We start from the raw sequence: 22,446 nt of genomic DNA on the forward strand, positions 1-22,446 counted from the left end.
TTCTCCTCAACAATACGAAAGAAATAAAACGTTAAAAGGTAGGATGCAAACCACGGGCTATGGGATAGAAACGTCACCGAATCCCTCCGAGAGTCCGTGCATTTACAGGGTAGAGGTAACTCTCCGTCCACGTGTTATGGGATCGAGACGTCACCGAGTCGATCCGAGAACTCCGTGCAACGGAAAGCCGGAAATTTTTTAGAGGTTAGGTGTGGACCCTGGATTATGGGATCGAGACGTCGCCGAGTCGCTCCGAGAATCCAGGCATCCAGGGAAATAGGCAATTCACCGTCCACGGGCTATGGGATCGAGACGTCGCCGAGTCGATCCGAGAGTCCGCGCTACGGGAACCCCAAAAATTTTGAGGATAGGTGTAGTATTGCTGAGGCTGATGTATTGAGAGAGGTCCGAGTTGGTTCTTTAGCCAGGGAGAACTATCTGCCGAATGAGTCGCGCAGCGCTTCTTATACCCGTGTCCCCACCATAAAATTCTCGAGCGCCGAGAATCTCCGTTTTCGCTCGGTTCTGCGCATCAACTTGTTACGCCCTCTCCGATTGGCCCGTTGCCATGACTCGCGATCGCCCGTTGGTCGAGCAGGCTAGCATACGATGCGCAGACTACCGCTTTTTATGATTTACAGCTTATTACGATGTTAAACAGTAAAAACTTCAATCTGATCAAATATTACTTAATTTCTTCTTCAATTTGGCATTTTTATTTGTTTTAATATGATTCGTAAAATTATAATCGCTAAAAGTCACGTACGCGTCCTATAGCCCATCGACGCTCTCCCCGCGCATGCGTCGTAGTCGCTTTTTACATTTTTCCTTGCGATCAGTTTTTATGTTATTAATTTGACTTGTGATCATTTTTCTTCAATTCGTGTTATTTTTCTGAAAATTTTGATCGTAATTACGTGCTCGGGCGACTTAAAATAATAAAAATCAAAAAGAATTAATTTCCGAAAATATAGCGCGGCGAAGTTCAGAGCGGCGCCGGTAGCCCCGCTCGGGCTCATGCCTACCGGCCTAAGATGGCCGCCACCTGTCAACAACGGCGAGCGTGGTCGCCGCGATGTTTTGTCCGCGATCTAAAGATCGCGGAGTTTCGTTCGTTTCGACGGGCTCGGGCCGTCGCGCGTGTGTTTCGCTACAAATGCCCCCCAGAACAAAAAAATCTAAGAATTAGAGATTTTTGTTCTCCAATCTTAGTTTAATAAGATAACAATTTAAAATGCTTAAAAATTTGAACATTCGGAAATCGGAAATGGAGTTTTTGAAAGGGAAAGATGACGCGTTGATCCTGGGGATGAATGGATTTGATGATCTTGATATTCTCGATGTTCTCGATGTTCTCGACGGTTTTCAATGTTCTCGACGTTTTTCACTAATTTGGGGGATCGCCGAGGACACGTTCTCGTCGATAGGCATACCAGTTACCAGCTGCTTTTTCTTCCTCTATCAGGTCCTGCATCTCCTCTGGAGAGATCATCCCGATGTCATCGTTTAAACAACACTCGTATGTCCCTTCTCTTGCAAACTCTTCAAGAACGAGTCGATCTCCCAAGTTATCGTTGTGCGGCTGTGTGAATAGCCGAACCTCATGTGCCTCCTTGGTGGGGTGTTCAGAAACGATCTTGATCTTGACTCTTTTTTCTTCCAAGGCCCGTTGGTAGTAGAGGCACACAGTTTCCTCCCATCGTTCTCCCAAAAATGGTTTAATTCCCGATAGGTAACCTCTCGATGAAAAGGGTGGAGCCACAAGGAACGCATGCGGAAGGGCACTCAAATCAAAAACTGGATGCATAAGCGTTGTTCCTCGATCGATGAATCTCAATGTGGCTTCACTGTCCTCGTATCCCATCAATTCCACGCGATGGGCTACACTGCCGATTTCCAAAGCGTAGTGATTACCAATCTGATAACCTGGCCTTTGCATATGCCCCATTCGGTTGACGTGCGCCCCAAGCTCGTATTCGAAGTCGCACAGCTCCCAATATTTCGTTTTGGTTGTAAATGTGAAGTTCGTTGGATTTTTGAAATCCAAGATGATGCACTCCATGGTCCCTTCCCACGTACCAGGCCACGGAGAAGGCGTTGGTACTCCAGGAATGTTGTGGATCCTCATTTTGAAAGATATTTCGATGTTGCTCAGGATGAACTAGCTGATTTCTCTATGTTGAAACTTTCTTGTTGCCGATGTCGTTGTTGACAATCAGGTAGACTTGCCGATGTTGCTAGTAGCTGGACCGGAGCTGGAATGACGCTCCGGAGTCCGCTGCTCCGACTCTTATACCCAACTTCAATCCCCACTCTTTTCACACTCCCCACTCTTTTCATTTTCAGTCCATATTACCCCCTCTTCACTTTTACAGTCTCTTATTCGTCCATATTACCCCCACTTCACTGCTTAGTCCTTATTCACTCTTCTGTCCATCATTTTTCATCCCCACTTCCATTTCTCTTCCCTTATTTCCCTTTCCGATTCGTTTTTCCTTATTTTTCAGTGTTACAGGTAAGTACTTAATTTCTAACATTTCTAATTTTTACAATTATTTCTAATCTTTTTCTTTCCTTTTCAGGACATCGGATCTAGACGAGTAAGTATTCGCATTTATTGCCAAATTCAAAAATTTTTCTCTTTTCTTTTGCAGGCTAGCGCGTTCCAGGACATCGGTTTCTCATCAGGTAAGTAAGGTGATTTATTCTATTTTCTAATTAAACTTTCCTTAATTATATTTTCTATTTTTCAGGTTCAGCATTCTCAGGACATCGCTTCTCTACGGTAAGTAATTTTCGCGTTTTCTAATTTAAATTTCAATGCTGTTTTTTACTTTTGTTCTTCTTTTTCAGGCGCAGACTTTCCCGAGTCATCGCAGGTAAGTATTTTTATGTTTTTCAGGTGCAGAGAATCCAGAGGACAACGATAGGATGCTTATTTTCAGGTTAAAGAATAAAAAACACAGGAGATTTGTGGTAAAAAATATGATAACGTCTTTATTTGCGTTTGACTGATCGTGACGTTCTAACATAATAAAATCGAGAAAATGTAACAAACATAAGGATATTTGAGATCCGTTTTCTTAATAAAAAAAAATAACAGTATTAAATTTATACTTTGGGAAAAAAAAAAATTTTCTTGAATTTATTCTTCAAGACATCCCGCCTGCAATTCGCGAGCCATTCTTGCCCTGATCTGTAGCATGTCCTGTTGTGTGAAATCGATTGCTCTATTTGCCGCTTCATAACGGGCGAATTGACACGTGAAGACCCCGCAGTCATACCCATTCGTCTGACAGGGAATGTTTGTTTTATTCCCAAGGGTCCATTCCTCTTTATTGATAGGAACCTCGTTTTTCTCTTTCGCCTCCTGGACTAAATACTCCAGGAGTGTTGCCAAGTAGGCGGGCTGACTGCCCTTGAAACTATCATAATAGCAAATCTCACCAAAGAGCATATCTATTACCGCAAGGCACCAGTGATTGCCCAAGTGAATGGGGACAATCACTTTGCGAAACTTAAAAATATTGATCCTCTTCGTCCACCTTTTAACGGCCACGTGCCCGTTAATGTGGAGCCTCGGAAAGAAAAACGAATTCATCACGTAGACGTCTTCGTTGCTGATCAATTCAAGATAATTATTTATTACCTCGTCGTTCAGCCGGTTTTCGCCCTTAAGGGTCTCGAGGTCTTCCTGTCTAATCCTCATCTCCTTCTTTATCTTTTTTGTCACTTGTTCTTTCTCCTTGTTGTCCGTGCTCTTTCTTTTTCTTCCGTTGCTGTCATTGTTGTCGTTAATGTTGCTGTTTTCAGTGTTTTCTTTATTTGTCTCCTTCTTTATCTTCTTTGTTTGTGTTTCCACATTGTCGTCAAACCTCTTTCTTTTATTCTTGTTATTGTCAATGTTATTATTGTTGTTGTTTTGTGTGTTTTCTTTGTCTTCGCTCCACACGAATTCCCCCGCTTTCCATGTTTTCCACACCTCCCCCTCTTCTTCAAACTCCCTTATTGGGGAAAGGATCTCTGGCACCTTAAATGCCTCCCTTACTTCGATCAGGTTCCATTGCCGTCTAATGAAACGAAGGAGTAAGTCACGATTTGATCTCCGTGACTCCTCGATCTCGATCACCTGGAGCATCCACTCCGTCTGCATCCCCTTCTCCTTTGTTGAAGATGCGGTTTGCGTCTTCACATCTCTCGTCCTCTTTTTATTTGACGCGATCGGGCAAAAGACTGCAATGATGGCGACGTCCTCCTCATCCTTCCTTCCCTTTATCTCCCTCACTATCTCCACCTCCTTATCCTCATTCACCCACTCTCCTTCTCCTCCGTCCGTTTGTTGTGCGAAGTTCTTTCGCCCAACTTCAGTCTGTGTGCTTGCGTCCATCTTCATGCCTATACCCGTCCAGAAATTTTCTCCCGCTCATTTCTATCTTTTCTTGTTTCCTATCCTCTACTTACTTTTTCATCATTCCTCATGCTTAGTACACCTAAATCTGTAGTTTTTACCTGTATTTACGCCTAAAAAATTCCTAAGTCCCTCTGAATTCTCGTACTTTTTGATCTTTGCTCTTGAAACCACGTCCGTCTCGCTCGAGTGTCCGTTGTCGAATGACGACTTGACATGGCGGCCGGACCTCGCTAACGCTCGTGAGTTCGGCTGCAAACAGCGCCACTCGCCGATCGTGGATACTTCGGGAACTAATGCCTAAAACTTCGTTTTCATGAACTTCCGGTCGTACCAACCGCGAGATACCATCGCAAACTTCTCAAATTGTTTTTCGGTTGTTTAAATGAATTCTATTGTTAATTAACTTGAACAATCTCTAATGCACCTTTTACCCTTTTTCGTAATATCTTTGAAATTTATAATAGAAATGAGTTTTGTCATTGTTTATTGCTATTGTTGCTAACAAAATGCTTCAATATTGTTTGTCTTTCTTTTCTTTCCATTGTTAATAAATTTTTTCGGGTTTTTATGCGTTTTTCTGATTTTTAAATAGTCCCGTAGAAGAAATACGGATGGAGGGTGCGTAACGGTTTTGTACGACGCTTGACGTGAAATTTTGAAATTTTTATTGTAATTTGGCAATTTTTTGCATTGGAATCGTTTGGAAATGATATGAAAAGATTTGTTACATAGTTAATTTAAATACATCCCGGTAATTTCACTCGGAATCAGCGAATTTCATCAATTTTTGTATTTCTTGAGATTCGCGGCATGGTACATCCCTCTTTCTACTTCTGTTTCCGGATTTTCAAGAATAAATGTTGCAGTAGCTATTTGCTTTTTAATCCTATATGGTCCCTCGTAAATTGAAAAGAATTTTGCCATTTTTTTGTTAACTGGATCGCTTACATTGCACGCTTTTGCCAGAACTAGGTGGCCCTCATTGAAATTAATTAATTTATGCTTCTGATCAAATTTTCGAGCTCTTTCCCTGCCTTTTCTCACTATCCTATCTCTGGCAAGCATTAATTTAGCTTCAATCCCTTCTTCCTCATCTAATCGTTCGTCTTTTTCTATCTGTATCCAGTTTCTCCAAATTCTCTGTGGTTTTATATTTCTCTGGATTTCAATGGGTGTCAACTCGGTTGTTTCGTGATGCGTTTCATTCATACAATCTTCTATTACTCGAACCCATTTTAGCCAATCTGTGTGCTTATCAGTCAAAAATGTTCTGAAAAATCTCCCTATCTCTCTATTAACTCTTTCTACTATATTTCCCTGAGGATGACGAATAGAAGAAAAAACTGGCTGAATCCCCTCACTGGCTAATTTCCCTAACCATAATCGTGAAGTGAATTGTGTGCCATGGTCAAATTGCAATTTCCTTGGTTTGCCGAATTCCGGAATGTAGTGGTTAAAAATTTTATTGATTGTTGCCGGCGCTGTCGCCGCTTTGAGAGGGTACAAAACTACAAATTTGGAAAAAGCATCTATTGTTACGAGAATGTGTTTCATTCCACCTTTTGTAACTGGCAAGGGACCGAAAAAATCGATCGACACAATATCTCCCGGTCCCTCCGGAATGATATTTTGCTGTGCCGCATAAGAATGCTGGTTAGGAACTTTATTTCTCTGACAAGAATCGCATGAACCAAGAATTTGTCTGATTATGCGGTATAATCTCGGGTAAGTGAAATCTTCTTTTATTATTTTCCATACTTTTTTCGCGCCTACATGACCATACATTTTATGTGTTTCAGATACGAGAAGATGGAGGATCTCTCGCGGCAAAACAATTCTCCAGGAATCGGGATTTATTTTTTTCAATAAAATGTTATTTTGAATTCGATGTTTATCGTCTTGTTCATTTTGTATCCTCTCCCTAATTTCCCTGATCTTATCTTCTCTTTCTTGCCAAAGTCCTACCTGCCGAATCATCTGTTCTAGTTCCTGCGACGGTTTGATTGCTAACATTGTGCTAATCACCAATTCTTTTCCTTTCCGCCCCCCAGCATCTGGTGGATTTAATCGACTCAAAACATCCGCTACTACATTTCTATTTCCCGGACAAAACTCGAATTCTATGTCGTAGTCTTGAATGGCGAGAATCCATCTCGTTAATCTCTCGTTTAATAATTGACAATTTTTTAAGAAAGTGATGGCTCGATGATCAGTAATCACTTTAATTTTTGCTCCGAGCAAATAAGTTCTGAATTTTTTTAAAGACCAGATAATCGCGAGCAATTCCTTTTCTGTTGTTGTATAAGCTAATTCGGGACCCTTAAGCGTACGGCTCGCAAACATTATTACCCTTAAATCGTTATTTCCGTCTTTTTGAGCCAGGGTGCCCCCCAAAGCATAGCTACTTGCATCGGTTTGCAAAATAAATTCTTTTTTTGGATCTGGATGCGTTAAAAGAACGTTATCAACAAATAAATCTTTAATTCTCTGGAAAGCGATCTTTTCTTCTTCCCCCCATCGCCATATTGTTTCCTTTTTTAGCAATTTCAAAAGTGGAATAGTTTCCTCGGCATGTTTTTTCGTGAATTTAGTATAGTAATTAATTAACCCCAAGAAACCCCTTAACTGCTTTAAGTTTCTGGGTGGCGGAAAATCATGAATTGCTTGTATTTTCTCTGGTTGTGGCTTTATTCCCCTAGTCGTTAAGATGTGTCCTAAGAATTCTACTTCTTGCCTGAAAAATTTTGCTTTATTCAATTTTATTGTCATCCCGTGTTGCTGTAATCTCTCTAAAAGCTCATCTAAATGTGCCATGTGTTCATCGAAATTTGATGAAATACACAACAAATCGTCGACAAAATTTATGACGTGATCCCCCAGACCGTAAAGAATTATATCAAGAGCTCGCAATAACGCGGCCGTACTTGTTTTGAGCCCAAATGGCGTTACTTTGAATTCGTAGACTTTTCCCCTGTATCTGAATGCTGTGTACTTCATCGAATCTGGATGGAGTGGGATCTGCCAAAAACTATTTGTTAAATCGAGGGTTGTCATTACTTTTGCCGAATGGCATTTCTGAAAAATTTCTTCCATGTTTGGAACTGATTCGTGGTCATTAGCCATCACCTGATTTAATTTTCGCGCGTCTAAACAAAGTCTGACTGTACCATCTTTCTTTATAACCGGAATTATGGGATTTATCCACGGACTGTTTGATCTTTGAATTATTCCGTAATCTAACAATTTCTCTATCTCCCTGTCTACTTTTTCCCTATGCATTAAAGGTACCTCATAAGCGTGTGCAACGATTGGCGTATCCGTCGTAATGTCTAATCGATGTTCGTAAACCGAAATTCTTCCTGTGGTCTTACGAAAAACTTCCTTCCTATTCCATATTATTTGTTTGTGAATTTCTTTTTCCCTTCCCGAGAGTTCAGTCTGTCCTACTATTTCATCTATTTCTTCATAAGTTATTTCCTCACTGTTTTTATCGTCAAAAATCAAATTTTGTATTGGCCCAAAAATTTCTTCAATATTTTCTTTTTCATCACCTCTTCCTTGCTCTGGCTCAAAAATGTTTTCTTCACTCTGGTAAAATGCCTCCATGAATTCATTATCCTCTACATCTTCAATTTCATTCAAATTCTTCAAAAATTCCCCATTAACTTTATCTTCAATGTCCTCAAATTCCTCTTTTTCAAAATTTATTTCAACTTCTTCTTCAAAAACTCCAACAATTTTTCCTTTTTCAATTGACCCCTTTGTGGGCACTACATCCATAACTTCGTTATACTTAACTCGTAAAGACATCTCCTCCAAATTAATCAAACTTTTGAGCGGTTGCAAGGAATCAATACCGAGCAAAACGTCTCTAATCAAACCAGGAATTATTAAAAATTTAACGTACGTTTTTACCTTCCCAATCTCTGTTCTCGCCATTATTTGATTTTTGACTTTTGTCATTTTTCCCTTTATCGCTCCTTTTACCGTCACTCCCGTGACAGGTAAAAGTGGACAATTTTTCAAAATCTCTTTGTTCTCTAAATAAAATTCCTCTGAAATTGTAGTAACTCTCGACCCTGAATCAACTAACGCAGTCACTGTAATACCCTCAATCTTAGCATAGATTTCTGGACATTCTATTATAGGCACCGCTTCTCCATTTATTTCCTCTTCCATTAAAAATTCTCTTGTATCCGTAAAAATCGTGTTGATGGCCACTTTAATTTCCTCTGTTTTGTTTGTTTCGCTTCTTTGTTGGAGGTCCTCCGATAAACCATCCTGCGAATTGTCTTTCTTTTCTTCTTCCACCGTTGTACCTCGTTCGTTTCCTTTTCCTTTTATTTGATCATTTTTTTCGAGCACGGGTACAACGTTTATTCGTTTCCCGCTTGAGAAGTCGATGGCTGTGGTTCTTGATGAACCTCTATTGCTTGAATTTGTTGTTCTGGAGGATTATTCTGCTGGTGATTATTCGAGTTATTTGGCGGTCTGTATCCTCCATTGTTTTGTTGAGGTCTCGAATTTTGATTCTGATTTGGGCGATTATAACCATTTTGTTGATTGTAGTTTCCGTTATAGCGATTTTGTTGAGGATATCCGTTGTTTTGCCGCTGGTTGTAATTCTGTTGATAATGACCGTTATTGGGCCGATTATAATTCTGCTGGTAATTTCGATTCTGTTGATTGTTCCAGCTGTTGTTGTTGTATCCCCCATTCGGTCGATTATTTTGATTCCAATTCGGGTTGCCACGGTTGGAATTATTTTGATAACCTCCTTGGTTATTCCAATTATTTTGCTGCGGCATACGGAACGGTCTCTGCTCGTTTTTATTTTGATTTTGATTTGGGGAAGATTGAGCGGCTTCCTTCTCCTTTTTCGAATTAATCGGTCCGTGCCGATCCATTTTCCCCAGGAATTCAATTAATTGTTCTAGAGTTTTGAATCCTCGGCTGATTATTGTTGCTTGGATTTCGTCCGTATAGTGTTGCGAGAGTGACGCAATTATATCCTCATCACTGGGAGGAGGAATGAGATCCTTAGCGGCTCCGAAGATGTGGATCGTGTACTCCACCTTGGATATTTTATTGTCCTTATCCGAGTAGTGTCCAAACTCGAGGTCCTTTCTCACTTTTCTCTGCACATCCATACTCCAGAATCGCTCCACGAATTTCTTCTCCACTTCATCAAAATCTTCAACGCGGTCCTCGATGAGTACCCACCATTCCTTGGCTGCCTTCTCGAGGCATTGCCCCAGCAAATATTTCATCTCCGTAACGGTCGGATTGGTGACTTCACAGTACCTCCGAAATTCTTTGATGAATTTCATTGGTCTCTTTTTTTCTGATCCATCGTACGTGGGTGGTTTAATTTTAATTTTATTCGGATGCATGTCCATCGGCAGCATCGTCCGAATCCGTTCTCTTCTTTCTTCTTCCAGTTCCTCTTCAGATTCGTCGTCAGAAACTTCTTTGTTCGGTTTCTGAACAATCCGCGTACTTTCCGTGTTTGGACTCTCAATTTTGTCCTTCCGCTCAAGGTTTTCGACCCTCTTTTTGATCGCGTTCACATCCAGTTGCATTTGTGCCACACTCACCTCGGTTACAGCACTTTTAGACTCGTTGTCTTGGACGATTTTTGTCAAGCCCGTGACATGTCGTTTAATTGGTTCATATATTTGGTGCACCTCACTAGCGATCGTGGCTTGCATTGTCTTGAATTTCTCTGTGAATTCAGACCTCAAATCAATGTTTGCCTGATTGTTTCGGGCGATCTCGTTTGCCATGCTCTGCACTTGAGTCTTCATCTCTTTCATTGCATCTATTAAACTCATTAACAATTCGTGATTTAATTCGCCAAATTCTATTTTTCCCCTATTTGATCCGGGAGTGCCAAATTCCTCTAATTTAATATCCCCGGGATTTTCGTCAATTTTCTCCAACTGTAACCCAAAATTACCCCGAGATTCGTTAAAAATATCCCCCGCTCCTGGAGGAGGAATCGAGGTAGTTAAATCGACATTTCGAACACCTGCACCATCGTCCTCGGGATTCTGAAACCCGGAATCTCTCGCTGTTTCGTTTCTCTCGGTCTTTTCCGCCATTTTTGTACAACCAATGATTTTCAGTTAAGCAAAACTTCCACGTCCCCCTGCGATACCTGCCCCACGTTGGGCGCCAGTTGTAACGAAACGCTCTTGCCGACCTGGCCTGAACGCCGCCACGCGTCGGTTCGAGCAACCTTAATAATAAGGAGCAGGTATGAAGGAAACGCGGACACCGTTAATTTTGTGAAAATAATAAAATAATCGATTTTATTCAATTTTGATCGATATTTAACAAAAAAAAGAAGATTTAGCACTTTGGCTCGCGGAAAATAAAATTTGTATTTTGATTTTAATATTGTCTTGCTTTGTTTAATCGGATCTGGCGAGAAAAGACCCGAAAGACCCGAAAACGTTGCAAATTCTCTGTCTGAGATAATTTTTAATTTCTCAATTTTCGGAATTTAATTGTACAAAATTAACAAAGAAACAAAAAAAAAATTTGTTTTTATTCTAATTAACGCTTTTGTCTTGTATTTTCGACACGCCTTAACCCTAAAAATTCGCTATAAATGCAAAGTTTAATTTTCCCGATGTCCTGTTACGTTAGCTCTAAGAATAAGTGAATCCAAGAATATTGCTCGCTTTTACAATTTTGAATTTCTTTTTACTCGATATAAAATCAATTTTCAACTATCGTTTCTTGGATTATTTTCTAAATGGGTCTAGATCTCCCTACCTGGACCACCTCGGACAATGTTTTTCAAACGTGAATTTAATTTTTGATAATAAGATGAATTTTTAATTCTCCTCAACAATACGAAAGAAATAAAACGTTAAAAGGTAGGATGCAAACCACGGGCTATGGGATAGAAACGTCACCGAATCCCTCCGAGAGTCCGTGCATTTACAGGGTAGAGGTAACTCTCCGTCCACGTGTTATGGGATCGAGACGTCACCGAGTCGATCCGAGAACTCCGTGCAACGGAAAGCCGGAAATTTTTTAGAGGTTAGGTGTGGACCCTGGATTATGGGATCGAGACGTCGCCGAGTCGCTCCGAGAATCCAGGCATCCAGGGAAATAGGCAATTCACCGTCCACGGGCTATGGGATCGAGACGTCGCCGAGTCGATCCGAGAGTCCGCGCTACGGGAACCCCAAAAATTTTGAGGATAGGTGTAGTATTGCTGAGGCTGATGTATTGAGAGAGGTCCGAGTTGGTTCTTTAGCCAGGGAGAACTATCTGCCGAATGAGTCGCGCAGCGCTTCTTATACCCGTGTCCCCACCATAAAATTCTCGAGCGCCGAGAATCTCCGTTTTCGCTCGGTTCTGCGCATCAACTTGTTACGCCCTCTCCGATTGGCCCGTTGCCATGACTCGCGATCGCCCGTTGGTCGAGCAGGCTAGCATACGATGCGCAGACTACCGCTTTTTATGATTTACAGCTTATTACGATGTTAAACAGTAAAAACTTCAATCTGATCAAATATTACTTAATTTCTTCTTCAATTTGGCATTTTTATTTGTTTTAATATGATTCGTAAAATTATAATCGCTAAAAGTCACGTACGCGTCCTATAGCCCATCGACGCTCTCCCCGCGCATGCGTCGTAGTCGCTTTTTACATTTTTCCTTGCGATCAGTTTTTATGTTATTAATTTGACTTGTGATCATTTTTCTTCAATTCGTGTTATTTTTCTGAAAATTTTGATCGTAATTACGTGCTCGGGCGACTTAAAATAATAAAAATCAAAAAGAATTAATTTCCGAAAATATAGCGCGGCGAAGTTCAGAGCGGCGCCGGTAGCCCCGCTCGGGCTCATGCCTACCGGCCTAAGATGGCCGCCACCTGTCAACAACGGCGAGCGTGGTCGCCGCGATGTTTTGTCCGCGATCTAAAGATCGCGGAGTTTCGTTCGTTTCGACGGGCTCGGGCCGTCGCGCGTGTGTTTCGCTACAGTATACGTCGAACTCGTGATGTGTCAGTAACTTTTGCATAATCTTGAGCCCGTGCAAAGTTTTTTCTCAGCAAATACGCCACCGAGAATGCTGATTTTGGGCTCATTCGACAGAGAACTTCTTAATTAGCTTAAAGTTCAATTATCAAAGCCGTACATAACTCATGAGCTTCGCTATTAAAGAAAATCACATGCCAATTTTACCCCCACCACCGCGAATCGTTTTATTCAGAGAAAGTATAGTCTCGGCGAGAGCCTCGGGCCAGCAGATGTCAATGTACTTGTCCCGAGACTCTACCGAGTCTCTTGATTGACATATGCATCGCGCATTTTTTATATTCTTTTTCACACACACATCACAGACTACATTTACGCGGCCGCTTTGATACCGATTTAATATATCATAAATTTTAACAAAATAAATAGTTATATGCACTTCTTTAGATGACGAAAATTATTTTTTTATTTATCCCGCACGCACTTCGTAATGTCGAAACTCTGTTCATGCGATCAAAAACTGACACACGGTTTGTATATATATATGTATTGTAACGGTACTCTTTTCTGTTAGACCACCCCGTTACGCGTAGATTCGAGCTTCTTATAGAGTAAAGGAGCAGGCATGAAAGAAAAACAAAAGTGAGAGGAAAGATCTGTGAAGAAACAAAAAGTTTATTCAAAATGTGGTTTGTGAGTCGTGTACAATGAGAATTTTGGTTCGCGCAAAGGGACTTGTCCTTATTGCTTTTGGTATTTTTCTTTTATAAAAATATGATCGCACGCTGATGACTCGACCTCGCCTTTAAACATTGATTTCGCCTTTAGAACGGCAATTTTCGCAATTACGGATAAATTCCGCAAGTAAAGAATTAGATCTCGCAAATTAAAGAATTAACTTTTCCAAATTAAGGAATCAATCTCGCAAATTAAAGAATTAACTTAAGGAATCAATCTCGCAAATTAAAGAGCTGACTTTCGCAAATTAAAGAGTCAATTTCGCAAATTAATTATAGATTTCGCAAACTAAATAATTGATTTCGCAAACTAAATAATTGATTTCGCAAATTAAATAATTGATTACGCAAATTAAATAATTGATTTCGCAAATTAAATGATCGATTTCGCAAGCTAAATAATTGATTTCGCAAATTAAATAATTGATTTCGCAAATTAAATGATCGATTTCGCGAACTAAACAATTTATGTCGCAAATTAAATAATCGATTTCGCAAATTAAATAATAGATTTCGCAAATTAAATAATTGATTTCGCAAATTAAATAATTGATTTCTTACAAAAGTCAAGTCGATCTTAAGTTTTTGCCTTAAACGTTGGCACCTGTCAACCGGAATTCAGTCCACCCATGAATCTTAAGGCAGAACGAACCCGAACTGCCCCCGCCCTCCTGGCATGGAAGGAAGGATTCCCCCAAGAATCTTGTGACCGAACGGAGCCGAACGGTCACCGCCCTCTTGGCAGGAGAAGGATGGGTAATCTGGCAGAAATCTTGGTCCAGAACGAAATCGAACTGTCCCCGCCCTTCTGGTCAGATCGGTGCCCCAGAGTGGAAATCTTGAACCCAAACGGAGCCGAATGGGGCCTGCCCTTCCAAACTGAGTCGGTGGTGATCTACGTTTTGCAAAGCGGATTCTGAGTTGCGAAGTCAGAATCGGCTGGTGAATTGCGTGTGCGGATCTGAGTTGCTCAGTCTCAGATTGGCGTGCGGAAGCGAGTCAAGCGTGATGAGGGCAAGACTGGCTACTGAGACTCGCTCTCGATGCCTTTTTATACTGGGCCGATACAACAACGCGAAATAATCATAATAATTTGGCGGGCTCGCTCGCTTATTAAGATCTCGAACCTTCGTTTGCTCTAAAATTCCTGGTTGGCTAATTTTATCCTCGGTGTACTTTATTATTGGTCGCTTAATTTCGACCAATAGTGAAATTTCGTTTTAATGAACCGCGCCTGTGCAATAATTCATACTCGCCAATGGAGACTAAGTAATTTTCTTATTGGAGATTGAAAAATTCGCCTATTGGCGGAGTTTTTTGATTGGCTCTTACGAGCCTTAGTCGCAGTGACGCGCGAAAACTATTTAAATTTGAATTGATTGCTTTGAAATTGTTTGATAAGTTTTTCTTATTTTATGAAATGAATTTGCTCTGACATTGCCACTGGTTAGTTCGCACCAAAATTTCTTATTCAATTCAGTCTTTTGTTGTTGACGAGAAATGATTTATTCAATGAAATTAATGAAAATTGGTTCTTCGGGTGATCTATGTGGTGCGGGTCGATAAGCGAGCCCGTACGCTGGCGCCTCTCGTTGAGTGATACGCGTATCGCTCGTTGCCGTCGGTAAGGCCGTACGCTCTATGGTCTAGTTCGTCTCAACGCCCCCCAGAACAAAAAAGGAAATTTGAGACTCGAAAATTTTGTTTTTGTTCTCAAAAAAAAAACATAAAATCGTGGATCGTAAATAACGCAATGCTAAGTCGGGGCAATGGGAGGACAGGGCGATGATCGACGGTGGTGATGATGGCGGTGGCCTTGGAAGGTGTTGATGAGCTCCTTGCCGATGTTGAGGGGCTCGTGGGTGAAGTAGTTAGGTCATAAGCTCAACCTCTTTTTCCTGTTCCAACTCCAGGTCCAGAAACTCTAGATGTTCGAGTTGGCTAATTTCTGTGGCCACTGGATCGAATGATGCTGGAAGCTCCCCATCCAGAAGATAATGGATCTCCGCAGGTGATGCACATTGGATATCATCGAGAAGGCAGTAGTCGTATTCACCGTATTGAGCAAATTGATTTTTTACAAGGGTCTCTCCTAGGTTGATTTGATATGGAGTGATGAAAAGTTCCACCTCGTGTCCCTCTCGGGTCGGATGGTCTCTGATAATGGTGATTCTTGACGTTTTGTTGACCAATTTTTGTTTGTAATGAGTACTGCAGGTCATCTCCCACCGATCTCCGTGAAAGGGCTGGATATTGCCGATGTAAGCCTTTGTACAGAATGGTGGTATTGCGTCATATTTAAGAGGTAGTTTGAATAGATCATGGAACGGATGGACAAGAGTTGTGCCCCAATCAATAAGTTTTAGAGTTGCCTCGCCATCTTCTATGTGTAGTAGTTCACCTCGACACATACTATCCCCTTCCATGACAGCATAATAGTTGTTCGATGTTGGCCCCGTATACGGGTATCCGCCGACGATGTCGAAAAGCATCTCCTCCTCAAATTTGCCCAGCTCCTCCAGCTTGATTGGTTTAGTATATGTGAAATTCGTGGGGTTGAGAAACTCCAGGATTTGTATATCGAAGGTGCCTTCCCAGCTGATTGGCCATGGTGATGGCATCTGGACGCCAGGAACGACTTGGTGAATCATTTTTTGTTGGCTGGATAAGAGCTGACTAATCTGTTCGAGTTCGAGGTGTTGCTTCCAACTTGGCTGGTCGCTGACTGCTGAGCAGTTGCTCGGCTCACCCGGTTTTATACTGCTTCGGCGGCTCCCTCTTTTCGTGCGGCCGCCTCCCTCTTTTTCTGTCTGCGATGCTCCGATTCGTTGGTTCGGGGAGTGGGGGTTTACAATTTTTATCCCTACCATTCAGCTAAAGTGCTGCCCTCTCTTTTAGTGACGTTTGAGACTCTTAATTTTGATGTCACTTGAAATAATAACAGTAATGAGAACAAAACTCTTGATAAATTTGAAAAGTTGTGGCAATTTCAGGCGAATTCCGAGTTTTCTATTTATTTGACACCTTGGATAATATTAGCCTGTGTTTAAAGGGAAAGAAAAATACCAAAATTCGTTCTGTTTCAAAAGAAAATAAATCTTGTCTTTATTCAGTCTTTCGTCTCGACAAATTGTTTTGTCGGACTCGGTTCCACTCTGTCGGCATTAGATGCTCGATAGATAACAAAAAAAATAATAATACTCGTAACATTTTTTATAGTAAAGAGAACTTATCGTGATATCTTTGTTATTTCACAAAAAAAGTTCTTATCCTCAACTGACTTATCAAAAAAAAATATAATCTTTGCTCTATCACAGTCCTTCAAAAACAAAAGTAGCTTGTCTGTGTAGCGTTTGTAACTCAAAAAAAAAATCTATTCATTTGATATTCTGCTCAAAAAAAAAAATCATTTGAGGTCAAAAAATGTAGGCTTTCTATTTTCCCGCATAGAAAAGTGTCGCTTATTTGGTCCTTCTCTAATAAAAAAAAAAACTCCAGTTTCTCCAATGATTTCACTTCTCCTTTGAACAAAAATATATCTGCGCTTTGTTTGATCATCAAAAAAAATATTTCGCTTGGTGAATAATGTTCGGCATTGATCGTCGCGAATTTTAAGAGACTTCACCCAATCTCAAACAAAAAATTTATCTGGTTAATATTTGTCAAAATGAAAAGAAAAATTGCACTAAATTCCTTGCCAAAAAAAAAATGTAACAAAAATGTGTGATATGTTTCCAAAAATAAATCACTTTGTTCTTAGTGTTCTAAATCACGTAAGGAAACACGCTGGATTCCTTAAAAAAAATTTAATTGTTCATAAAAACGCCGGAGCACACCCTATTCTTCACTCTAAGTCACGTAAGGAAACACGATGGATTCCTTAAAAAAAAAACTTTTCTTTGTTCTTCATAACGCCGGAGCACACCCTACTCTCTAAGTCACGTAAGGAAGCACGCTGGATTCCTTAAAAAAATATCACTTGGTTTATAATAACGCCGGAGCACACCCTACTCTAAATCACGTAAGGAAACACGCTGGATTCCTTAAAAAAAATTTTAAATTGTTCATAATAACGCCGGAGCACACCCTATTCTTCACTCCCTTCCCTTTCTTTCCAATAGAACTCTTCCGGCTTCCATTCCCTCCATTCGTTGATGTAGTTTTTTGAAGGAATATTTCTGGTTGGTGAGGATGGACTCGTGGATAATTGTATGGCCGGGTGAAGAAAAAAAAGAATGAAGGCGAAGCCGTAAGTTTCCGTGTAAAAAGTCGGCAAAAAATATCACAGTTTATTCGAATCGAAGAGTACACAATCGAAGCGTCTCGAAGAGTCCGTGGGTGGCCAATATGGCGGAAAAGTGTTCTAGAAGCGAGCCGTTAACAATTTTATTCCGATATGAAAAAGAAGTGAAATACCGCCGGAACACAATTAAAGTACACGTTTCAATTTTACGGGCGTAAATCGCAAGACTAAAGCGCGCACTCAACTGAGTTGACGAAAGAATGTTTGAAGGTTACGAAAAAATGGATTGAATAAAGAAGCACGTGTCGTCTTGTACGACGTTCCGAACAGAAGAGAGAGAAGAAAGCGCCGGCAACTACCGGCACGCGACGCACGAGGGAGGGGAGCGCGCGCAGAGGTGCACAGCACCGCCGAGCTCAAGCGAGAGACCGACCGTCGACTGAGGGCCTCCCACGAGAGAACGGCGAACTATGCCCTTTTCTGAACACACTCCCCGCCTTCGGCAACCGATGTTGTCGAAGAAGTAACCGGAAGAATGCAGAGCTTTGAAATTGGCCGCTTGAAGGTGGATGACTCCGTGCGAAGTGTGACGACTCGGGTGAGTTCGTCTTCCCCGGGATGAAGTGAGACCACTCTGGCGAGCGGCCACTTTGAAGGCGGAAGTCGTTCATCCGTGATGAGGACCAGGGAGCCAACCTGGATCTCGTTCCGAGGATGTCGCCACTTGGAAGTGGCTAAACCGTGTTGAAGATAGTCCGATGACCAGCGTTGCCAAATTTGCTGGAATCTCCGTTGAATTTGGGCCCAGCGCGGAAGTTTTAGCTCCGGAGTCGAAGTGAGCGAAGGCTCCGGAACTGAATTTAGGGCCTCGCCGATGAGGAAGTGGCCAGGAGTCAGGGCAGAGAAGTCATCCGGATCGTCTGACATGGCGCCCAGCGGACGTGAGTTTAGCACTGACTCGACTTGCGTAAGAAGAGTTGTAAATTCTTCATACGTAAGTGCTGAGTCCCCGATAACCCGTTGAAGGTGATGTTTTGCCGATTTGACAGCGGCCTCCCACTTTCCTCCCATGTGAGGAGCCGAGGGGGGGTTGAAGGACCACCGAGTTCCGATGTTAGTCAGTGAAGAAACTATGTGTGGCATTTCTGCCGCACTTTCTTTGAAGAGTCCTTGAAGTTGGGTATCGGCTCCGATGAAATTTGTCCCGCAATCGCTATAGAGCGTATGACAAATGCCTCGACGACTCGTGAACCGCCGAAAGGCAGCGATGAAGGCATCCGAAGTGTAGTCTGTCACCAGTTCCAAGTGAACAGCTGACGTTGAAAAACAAACGAAGACGGCCAGATACCCTTTGTACGTTTTCGTATTCCGACCTCGCCATGTTTTTACCGTGAAGGGTCCGGCGTAATCAAGTCCAGTGTGAAGGAATGCTCGAGAAGGCGTAGCACGGCTGATCGGAAGTTGTCCCATGAGCTGTTGAGCTCGAAGTCCTCGAAACCGAACGCATTTAACGCAGCGAAGAATGAATGATCGAATAGGTGCTCGACCCCCGACAATCCAGTAATTGGAACGAAGGAAGGTCAAGGTTGATTGAGTTCCGCCGTGAAGAGTCTTGAGGTGCGCGTCAGCGATGACGAGCGTCGTGAACGTCGAATGACGAGGAAGGATAGCCGGATGTTTTGCTTCCGAATTAAGAGTTGAATGCTGCAGGCGTCCCCCGACGCGAAGAGTTCCAAGCGAATCGATGAAGGGAGTCAAGGCCGACAGGAAATGACCCCGTGTCAGAAAATTTCCGTTCGAAATTGATCGAAGTTCCGCAGAGAAGTGAGCCGATTGCGTATGTAACACCCAGAAGAGTCTGGATTGCTCAAGATCGTCTGGAGTGAGTTGTTTGTCCGTCCGAACCGGTGAGGAGCGCTTGAATCGATGAAGAGCCCGTTGACACATTGCCGTGATGCGAAGCAGGCGTGTCAGTGAAGAATACCGATGTACAAGATCCCAAACCTCGCCTATTGGTTCGAGGTTGGATGTGAAAATGAAGCCGGGCCGATGCTCAAGTGGAGCGTCTGTAGGAAAGTTGATTGGCTGTGCCGGCCAGTTTTCTGAAGTGCTCATTAGCCAAATGGGGCCGGACCACCAGAGTGAGTGTTTGGATAACTGAAGAGGAGTCAGTCCACGCGAAGCACAGTCCGCAGGATTCTCCTTCCCTGAAATGAAACGCCATTTTGCCGTTGAAGTTAGCTCCTGGATGAGTGAAACTCGATTTCTGACGAAGTCTTTCCATCGAGCTGGTTGTGAAGAGACCCAGGTGAGAGTAACTGACGAATCCGTCCAGAGATAGACAGGCGCGCCTTTTCGCGGAAGCGTTTTCTGGATGTATGAAATGAGCCGAGCCAGAAGAAGAGCAGCCGAAAGCTCGAGGCGAGGGATACTTAGTCGTTTTAGAGGGGCTACTCTCGTTTTGGAAGCGAGGAGCGTGACAGAAGTCGAACCGTCTGGAGAAGATGATCGAAGATAAACCACAGCAGCCATGGCTAGCTGCGAAGCGTCAGAAAACCCATGAAGTTCGACCGAGTCCGTTGGAGACGAATGTAGCCACCGAGTTGAAGTCGTTCCGGGAGAAGGTCGTCCCACTGCAGTTTTGCGAGCCAGAGCTCCTGCATGAAGATTTTGGCTGTAATGATTACCGGAGAAATAAAACCAAGGGGATCGAACAAGGAAGCAGTTTCCGAGAGGGCGATCCGCTTAGTTATTGTTGAAGAGAAGTTTGCCTGAAGATTGAACCGAAACACATCCTTGATTGGATCCCAGACTAGGCCCAAAAGCTTCGTCGTCGAATCCTCGGATTTAATCGAAACTGCTTCAGGTTGTAAGGCTGAAGAGTCAAGATGTTGAAGTGCCGCTGGTGAATTCGAAGTCCATTTTTGAAGTGGAAGGCAACCGTGGGCACAGATGCTTTCCAGTTGAAGAGAGATTTCTCGAAGCTCTGAGACCGAATCAGCTCCGCCGAAAATGTCGTCGACATAGCGTCCTTGAGTTAACGGAAGCACGGCCAGAGGGAACTCATGGCCTTCGTCTTCGACAAGTTGAAGCATTACCCGAATAGCCAAATACGGGGCGCAACTCAAACCGTATGTTACGGTTGTGAGTTTGTAGCTGATCTGCTCGTTGTTTGAATCGAACCAGAGAATCCGTTGGAACTCCTGATCGTCCGGGTGTATGAGGATTTGCCGATACATTTTTGTAATATCCGTAGCGAAGATGAACCGATGTTGCCGAATCCATAGAAGTACATCTGAAATGTCCTGTTGAAGCTTTGGCCCGGTGTGAAGTATGTCGTTTAGCGAGAAACCGGTGTTGGTTTTGCACGACCCGTTGAAAACTACACGGAGTTTTGTGGTGACACTGTGCTCACGCACGACTCCACGATGCGGAAGGATGAAGCACGGTTTCGTCGATCTTACGTCGGAAACCGGAATCATGTGATGAAGAGCCTCGTATTCTTGAAGGAATTCCGCGTACAGCTGGCTGATATACTCGTTGTCAGACAACCGAGATCGAAGTTGGTGAAGTGATCGGGAAGCGGCCGAGAAGGAATCTCCGAGTGTCGTTGGAGGCAATTTGAAGGGAAGCCGAACTGTGTAGCGACCCGAAGCGTCGCGCGTATGCGTGCTTTTGAAGTGCTGTTCGCAAAATTCTGTATCCTTATCTTGAGTTGGAGCAGAATCTGACGGAAGTTCTTCCACTTCCCAAAATTTCCGAAGTTGAAGGGACACGTCATCCTCGACTGAGGCGTGATGAAGGGATGTCGGAGTAGTGGTAGTGTCCGATATTGGTCCGAGGACGATCCATCCGAACAGCGTTCGTTGTGCGATTGGTTCAGAAGGACGGCCTTTTATCACTTCTGATTCGATGAGTTTGCCGTAGGAGTCGGCTCCGATAATAAGATCGACGGGCCGAGGTTGAAGAAAATCCGGGTCGGCTAGCTGCAAGCCGTTGAGGTGACTCCAAGATTTCCGTCCCGTTGAAGTGAATGACGGGAGAGGCGTGGTGAGAGTCCGGAGAATGAATGCAGCGGCCGAGAAGGAGGCCGAGAAGTCGTGAAGAGACGAGAGGTGAGCGGTGACTACTCCCCGCGTGCGCCCAGTTCGTTGATTGCCGAGGCTTACCACGTTCAATGATGCCGATTGACGCTTTAATTGCAACGATTGCACGACGCGTTCTGAAATGAACGAAAGTTCGGACCCGGGATCGATGAGAATCCGAATGGTAGAAGTAAGACCGGCTGAAGATGTGATAAGCGCTAGGCAAGTGGCCAAAAGCACTGACGGCCGATTGCACGATTCGACGATTGCGTTGGCTAGAAGGGTGCCCGAAGAGTCCGATGGAAGTGCCGTTTGTGTGGAAGTGTCCGAGAAAAGCGGAGCGCTGTCGCGCGAAGTACCCGTTGAAGCTGATCCTCTTGAAATATCCGATAGGTGACTTTGGAGGAGTCAAGCCTGAGGCTCATTCGGCGACGAAGATGCCGATGGTTTCGGATGAGGAGCTCCGGCAGGTGGTGAAGGAGTAGCCGAGATTGATCCGGTGTGAATGAGTGTGTGGTGCTTGCCACCGCACTCGGCACAGCGGCCGGTTACCTTGCAGTTTACTGCAGAATGAGGTCCGAGGCAGTTAAAACACAATCGTCGCTGTTCTGCGATTGTCCGACGTTCTTGAGGGGTCCGCTGCTTAAAATTGGGGCACTTCGCGATGAAGTGCTGGCTGAGGCAATAGTGACAACATTGGGTTGCCGAACCGCCTGGATTGAGGGGCTTCGTGGACGCCATAGCGGCTTTATGATCCACGGTTGTAGGGATCGTACCCTTCGAAGGGACCTGCGATGTATAAGCCTTGACGGCGCCCGATGAGGATGAAGGTCGCGAAGTGGCCGGTTTTGTTGAAGGTGCTGCGGTTGAAGACTGCCGAGAAGAATACTGCGGCACACGAATCTCGATGCTCTCCAGAGCTCGAGCCCGAGTGTTGAGAAAATCTCGAAGTTGTTGAAGAGTTGCCGGT

General features: G+C 43.2%; 3 protein-coding genes across 3 annotated transcripts; all 3 read right to left on the minus strand.

The window, feature by feature from the left end:
* Positions 1-3,145: 3,145 nt before the first annotated feature.
* Positions 3,146-4,393, minus strand: LOC122408833 (ubiquitin-like-specific protease ESD4). Its single transcript, XM_043415898.1, has one exon. It carries the CDS (start codon positions 4,391-4,393, stop codon positions 3,146-3,148), a length of 1,248 nt encoding a protein of 415 aa, XP_043271833.1.
* A 4,394-nt stretch (positions 4,394-8,787) lies between these two features.
* On the minus strand, positions 8,788-10,515 carry LOC122408841 (probable cyclin-dependent serine/threonine-protein kinase DDB_G0292550). Its single transcript, XM_043415914.1, has one exon. It carries the CDS (start codon positions 10,513-10,515, stop codon positions 8,788-8,790), a length of 1,728 nt encoding a protein of 575 aa, XP_043271849.1.
* Positions 10,516-17,859: 7,344 nt separating this feature from the next.
* On the minus strand, positions 17,860-19,338 carry LOC122408842 (uncharacterized). The gene has a single exon (XM_043415915.1). It carries the CDS (start codon positions 19,336-19,338, stop codon positions 17,860-17,862), a length of 1,479 nt encoding a protein of 492 aa, XP_043271850.1.
* Between the last annotated feature and the right edge of the window lie 3,108 nt (positions 19,339-22,446).

This window comes from Venturia canescens, chromosome 4 (genome assembly GCF_019457755.1).
Source record: "Venturia canescens isolate UGA chromosome 4, ASM1945775v1, whole genome shotgun sequence".
In the NCBI taxonomy this organism is placed as follows: Eukaryota; Metazoa; Arthropoda; class Insecta; order Hymenoptera; family Ichneumonidae; genus Venturia; species Venturia canescens.